This window comes from Carassius carassius, chromosome 33, assembly GCF_963082965.1.
Source record: "Carassius carassius chromosome 33, fCarCar2.1, whole genome shotgun sequence".
Lineage (NCBI taxonomy): Eukaryota > Metazoa > Chordata > Actinopteri > Cypriniformes > Cyprinidae > Carassius > Carassius carassius.
In genome coordinates, this window is record NC_081787.1 from 1,188,090 (window position 1) to 1,195,000 (window position 6,911).

General features: G+C 34.9%; 1 protein-coding gene across 5 annotated transcripts in view; it reads left to right on the forward strand.

Moving 5' to 3' along the window:
• LOC132113466 (uncharacterized) overlaps positions 1–6,911 on the forward strand; it is a 77,006-nt gene that overhangs the window by 57,470 nt on the left and 12,625 nt on the right. For 3 of the 5 annotated variants that reach the window (XM_059521235.1, XM_059521237.1, XM_059521238.1), the window contains exons 1-2: positions 4,662–4,811; positions 6,389–6,727. The exons of 1 other annotated variant lie outside the window; for it this stretch is intronic. In XM_059521235.1, coding sequence (XP_059377218.1) covers positions 4,766–4,811; positions 6,389–6,727 — 385 coding nt within the window. In that variant the 5' untranslated portion in view covers positions 4,662–4,765. Of the gene's footprint in view, positions 1–4,661; positions 4,812–6,388; positions 6,728–6,911 lie in introns of those variants that run through there. One more of the 5 variants, XM_059521240.1, reaches the window with a different exon arrangement.

Consider the following 6,911-nt stretch of genomic DNA (forward strand, 5'->3'; position numbering starts at 1 on the left):
CCATAGCAACGCTCTGTTTTTCATGGCAACGGTCTGTTATACTCCGCACATTCTACATTGGAATTCAACCAAGCCATGTAATAAAATAAGTTAATAAAATAAGCATACATCACCACCAGGTGATATGCTTTAGTTATTTAGTTTATCCTATTTACCTGCATTTCCCTGTCAATTAGATGCAAATGTGCGCATTTTAACTAGTTGACGCCAAATTTGCATACAGAACGTCCCCAGTTATTGACTTACATCAAGAGTCTTTCCCCCTGAAATGTAGAAATCTAAATTGGTGAATTTAGAAGAAATCTACAGATGCAAACAGATGGAGGATACACTCTAAAAAATGTAGTAAATCTGAGTAACTGCATCTGGTACATTAATAAATAAAACTGAGTAGAAATAAGTAAACATTAAACTTTAAAAATAACAATATTTATAAATTAACTATTTAAGTAATTTAACTTTCTTCCTCGAAACCTTTATAAAATAGTATTCCATACCACCACAAATACATACATGACATTGGCTTTTATTGAATTTTTACTCAATTATTTTGGTAAGTTTAATTTTAAAGTTATGTATTCTGATAACACCAAAATAATTAAAACGATGTAGTGCCTTGTGCAAAACTAAACAAATTATTAGTAAAACACGCCCCTCTGTTTGATGCAGTTATTTAGGTTATTCTAAATATGAAGAGTTCAGATGAAGTGCCATCTGAAATTTCCTTCAATAATGATCATTTTTATCAAGCTTGTATGTTTATGTTCACTTATTTCACATTACTGGCAATGAAAATTACCTATTAATTGTCATTTAAGTTAAATTACTGAACTTAAATACGAGCTTGAAAAAAAAGCTCATAAGAAAATTTCAGATGGCACTTAGAGGCTTTCGCATCTGAACTCTTCAGATATACTTGAAACTAGTAGCATAGAAAATGTGTTCAAAACATGCAGATTGTGGAATGGTTTCCTTTGCTGAATACTAAGGAGACCATGGTTTCTGTGAACTGATTATTTTGTAGACCTCTTTTGAAAATGAAACAATTGCGTGAGTTTGAGGAAGATAAAATTAATTAACTTTTTGAATTATTTTTTTTAAAAGGAAGTCAGAGTTGCATTAATATATATATATATATATATATATATATATATATATATATATATATATACTTTTTTGTTAAAAAAAAAAAACTAATTATGAGAAGTGCCCTTTATTTCACTTGAGCCCCTGCCCCTCAAAATGTCTGTGCACGTCCCTACACACACATGACATTGTTCTTCAAGAGTTATAAGTAATAAGCAATATTTTAAAATCTATGCGATGCTTGATAGGGAGCCAGTGCAGTGTTGACAGGACCGGGCTAATATGGTCATACTTCCTGGTTCTAGTAAGAACTCTTGCTGCTGCATTTTGGACTAGCTGTAGTTTGTTTACTAAGCGTGCAGAACAACCACCCAATAAAGCATTACAATAATCTAACCTTGAGGTCATAAATGCATGGATTAACATTTCTGCATTTGACATTGAGAGCATAGGCCATAATTCAGATATATTTTTGAGATGGAAAAATGCAGTTTTACAAATGCTAGAAACGTGGCTTTCTAAGGAAAGATTGCGATCAAATAGCACACCTAGGTTCCTAACTGATGACGAAGAATTGACAGAGCAACCATCAAGTCTTAGACAGTGTTCTAGGTTATTACAAGCAGAGTTTTTAGGTCCTATAATTAAAACCTCTGTTTTTTCAGAATTTAGCAGTAAGAAATTACTCGTCATCCAGTTTTTTATATCGACTAAGCAATCCATTAGTTTTTCAAACTGGTGTGTTTCACCGGGCTGCGAAGAAATATAGAGCTGAGTATCATCAGCATAACAGTGAAAGCTAACACCATGTTTCCTGATGATATCTCCCAAGGGTAACATATAAAGCGTGAAGAGTAGCGGCCCTAGTACTGAGCCTTGAGGTACTCCATACTGCACTTGTGATCGATATGACACCTCTTCATTCACTGCTACGAACTGATGGCGGTCATATAAGTACGATTTAAACCATGCTAATGCACTTCCATTAATGCCAACAAAGTGTTCAAGTCTATGCAAAAGAATGTTGTGGTCAATTGTGTCAAACGCAGCACTAAGATCCAATAAAACTAATAGAGAGATACACCCACGATCAGATGATAAGAGCAGATCATTTGTAACTCTAAGGAGAGCAGTCTCAGTACTATGATACGGTCTAAATCCTGACTGGAAATCCTCACATATGCCATTTTTCTCTAAGAATGAATATAATTGTGAGGATACCACCTTTTCTAGTATCTTGGACAGAAAAGGGAGATTTGAGATTGGTCTATAATTAACTAGTTCTTTGGGGTCAAGTTGTGGTTTTTTGATGAGAGGCTTAATAACAGCCAGTTTGAAGGTTTTGGGGACATATCCTAATGACAATGAGGAATTAATAATAGTCAGAAGAGGATCTATGACTTGTGGAAGCACCTCTTTTAGGAGCTTAGATGGTATAGGGTCTAACATACATGTTGTTGGTTTAGATGATTTAACAAATTTATACAATTCTTCCTCTCCTATAGTAGAGAATGAGTGGAACTGTTCCTCAGGGGGTCTATAGTGCACTGTCTGATGTGATACTGTAGCTGACGGCTGAATGGTTAGAATTTTATCTCTAATAGTATCGATTTTAGAAGGAAAGTAGTTCATAAAGTCATTACTGCTGTGATGTTGGGAAATGTCAACACTTGTTGAGGATTTATCTTTTGTTAATTTAGCCACTATTGAATAAATACCTGGGGTTATGTTTGTTCTGGTCTGGTGTCTTCAGCTGATGGTTCTGTTCGGTCTGTTAGGAGCTTTTCACATCTACATGAGACACACGTCAGGTGAGAGACATTTATCATCATCATTATAGATTTGACATGGAAATATTAAGAGTCTGAAGATGATGATGATGTGTTGTTTTTAGGAAAGAAAGAGGAAGATCAGAAAGTGAGAATGAGAAGATTTAGAGAGAGACATGAACACACAGCAGAAGATTGATGAGAGCAGCAGCAGATCTTCACATCTGTGAGAAATGACTTCAGAATCAGTTCAGCTTTCACCTGCTGAATAAAACCAGGAGACAGAAGAAGCTTTCATGATAGACATTGGTCTTTACATGTGTTTATTTCTTGAACAGTTGATGTATTTTCTTGACTTCTCTTTTTTGTATCAGTTTTATTCATATATTTTTATTTTGTATTCAGTCTTTATGCTTTGAATGACTAGAAGTATTTTATTACATTGAATTAAACTTCTGTTCATCCGTGATCAAACTCATTTATTTCTCTGAATCAGATCTGTCAGATTTTAAACTCATTCTCTGTGTTTATTTCCACATTTCTGTTCTTGCTCTTTTACTTTATTCTGGCTGATTTCTCTTCATTTATAGTTTCTGTTTAGATGTTTTATCTGTTTGAAGCTCTTGATTTGCTCTTGTGATTTCTGACTGTTTATAAACGTTTTAGAAACTTTTTTGTTTTTACATTTTCAATTTGTGCATTTGTAAATGGAGTCAGTTTTGGAAACATAATGCTTTGAAATGAAACTATAATTTCATTCACAAACATGTTGAATCTTTTCTTTTTTTAAAGTCAATTAACATTTTAAGTAACAGGAAACACAATGAATTAAACATCCAGTATATAAAACAATAAATACAAAAATCAAATAAATTTTAATAATGAATAATAACTGTAACTCATGTTTTCTCCTGCAGGTGGCGCTAAAAACAAAGAAAGTGTGTAACATTATTAGACTTGCATTATTTTACATTATAGAATTACATTATTCCTGTAGTAATACTTTGACGTCAGTCGCACTTCCTCATCTTTCTCATGAATCTGAGGTTTGAGGAATCACGATTACTGATGATCACCGTATCAGAGCAGATCTGTCACGCTTCAGTAAGTTATCAGAAGAAATATCATATGTAACTATTACTACTTTGGCACAAGTTTAAGCTCTGTCACTTACAGTTTTTGATCTCTGCTGTTTGTCAGTGGATAATTCCCAGACTTGTTATTAAGCCTATGTTCAATTCAAGTTAGTTGTCTAGTTCAAACCCTTTGTAACAACACCATTTATTGAAGCACCAGCTCTCTCTTTCATTTCAACCAGACGATCTTACGGTAGCTGAGCGGATCTCAGACTCTATGGTGGATATCTAATGTGTTTGTGTTGTTCAGTGTCTGTGGTGTTTGTGAATTACAGATCTGTGATGGATGATTGACTACAGTGTTAGTTATGAAGGACTTCTTTCTCTGTTGGTTTCGGTTGATTTCGCTTTATTCACAGTTTCAGTCCAGATTTTTTATCCATTCAAAACTGTTCCTCCTTATCCGTGTCTCAGTTTTGCACTGTCCGGTGTTTTGCTGTTTATGTTTTGTGGTTTCAATCTTCTGCTTCAGAATTCATTTAAATTTAGCTACAGAGTTATTTTATATTAAAAAAAAAATGTTTAGTATTATATTTGTCCTGGTAATATAGCTTGCCAAATCCTGATAATCAAAGTGAATTTCTTTGTGTGTATTTAAGGAACTGCTGACCCTCTCTGAAAAGCTTCCTCTTTCTTCTTTCTTTGTTAAAGTGATGTAGTTTCCTGGTGTGTCGGTAGAGCTGCTGTCTGTCTGTCAGTGAAGACGCTGTGTGAGACTCGATCTGAAACTCTTCTGCTGGGATTGGACTCTTCTGGAAACTGGACTTTAGAGAAATGATGCTGATCTTTGGACTGATGCTGCTGCTGCAAACTGCTGCATGTGAGTCACTTTCACATCAAACTCATCTGATCATGCTGAATCCATCAGATCAATCTCTGATGAATGTAATATTACATTAAGAGTCTGAAGTGATCTAGCAAGAGATCTTCTTGACTGAGTGTGTCAGTGGATTATTATAATATTTCAGTGTTTAAGAAACAGTAGAGAGACTGTTTAAGACCCATGAAATCAAAATTATAGTTTCTATTTCTTTATGTAGTCTTTTTAGTCAAATTTCAGTGGATAGTTCTACATATGCATTTATTGCTGATGCAAAACACTTCTCAAATATGCTGCATCCAAATTCAATAAATATAAATTAAAAATAAAATTTAAAAATGAAGGCCTCTAACACTACCTTGCTCTCTTCTTTTTCTATTGTATCTTTTTATTTTCTTTTTTCTTACTTTTTATTTATTATATGATTTAATTTGATTTTGATTGCTTCCATTGTTCTCATTTGTAAGTCGCTTTGGATAAAAGCATCTGCTAATGACCAAACTTAAATTTAAATGGCCAACTTATACCACTCCCTAAAAGTATGTGCACATTTTGTGATGAAAAACTATCTACATTATTTAAAGTGTGTATCAGAAGAGTTAAATATTAGCCAATAATTATTGTGCATCTCGTCAGTAAAGCAGTTCTCTAATCAGTGGAAAGTTCCTTCAGGTGTGTGATTTCCCATAGAACAGCAGTTATTACACAGAGCCGTTGTTAACTGAGAAGCTGCACAAATCAAAGATCAGCATCATTTCTCTAAAGTCCAGTCTCCAGCAGAAGAGTGTGACGCTGCTTCAGATCGTCTGTGTTCTGGCTCTCATCAAGCGTCTTCACTGCGAGACTCACACTGGACTGACACATGAGGAAACCTCTGACCGCTTCACCGAGGAAAGAGGAAGTTTCCTCATGTGGAGGAAGACACACGCTGTTAGTTCACATCACAACTCATCTAAAACAAGCCAAACTAAGAGAAAGAAGGAACCATTTTCAAGAACACTTTCTAAAAAAAAAGATTGAAAACCTAGTTTTTGGATTTGTATCTAAATGATTTAAAATTAGCAGTTATGCAAAACCCTTTACAGATTCTCCTTTAAATCCACTGAAACAGTATCTTTAGTTCACTGATGAGATGCTGTAGACATGTTTATTAGAGTAAAGCAGAATCAGGAACATTAAGATGATTGAGAGCATAAAGACTAGCTGATATTTCAATGTAAAACAGACGTTCTGAATTAAAATGAATGTTTTATTTGAACAGTTATCTTGTATTAGTTGAATCTGTCCAGTAATATGATTATGTTCAGTATTGTGTTAATTCTATCAGTATTAAGTCAGGAGACACACACATGACATTGTTCTTCAAGAGAAAAGAGTTCAGCATTAGATGAGCGTTACTGAGATGAACTGAGATCAGATCAAGAGTCTGAAATCTTACTTCTGTTCTACTTTAATTCCTTCAGTGTTTGTGTAATATGTGTGTGTGTGTGTGTGTGTGTGTGTGTGTGTGTGTGTGTGTGTGTGTGTGTGTGTGTGTGTGTGTGTGTGTGTGTGTGTGTGTGTGTGTTGTTCTTCAGGTCTGGAGGTAAACTGCAGTTTTGGTCAATCTGATCCCTGTTACGCAGCTCTGGGACACAAACTCAATCTGCTGATGGAGCGGGACACTAGTGAATATGACCTGCAGTTAAAAAAGAGAATAAACAACAACACAGCAGATGATCGAGTTTGTAGAGTAAAGAATGAAAGGATGAGGACGAGTGAATGTGATCTTTATAAAAGCAGAACTGAAGTGACAGTCATTAATGGGACTGTGATAATAAAGCGTGTGATCAGAGCAGATTCTGGGAATTACACATTATCACTCTCTCACTCAGACGGCTCAGAAACATTTAGAGATCTTCAAGTGATTGTTGAAGGTACAGAAACTCTCTCATCAGACTCATTCCAGTCTCATGTTCTCCAAAGATCTCACTCTCATGCAGATGAATCAGTTGAATCTCTGGGAAGGGTTTTATTCCTGTAGCACACAGTAAACACACTACAGACTCCAGTAACAACGGTTGTGATCTCATTACATAGATCCAGCATTTAGTCTGAGGT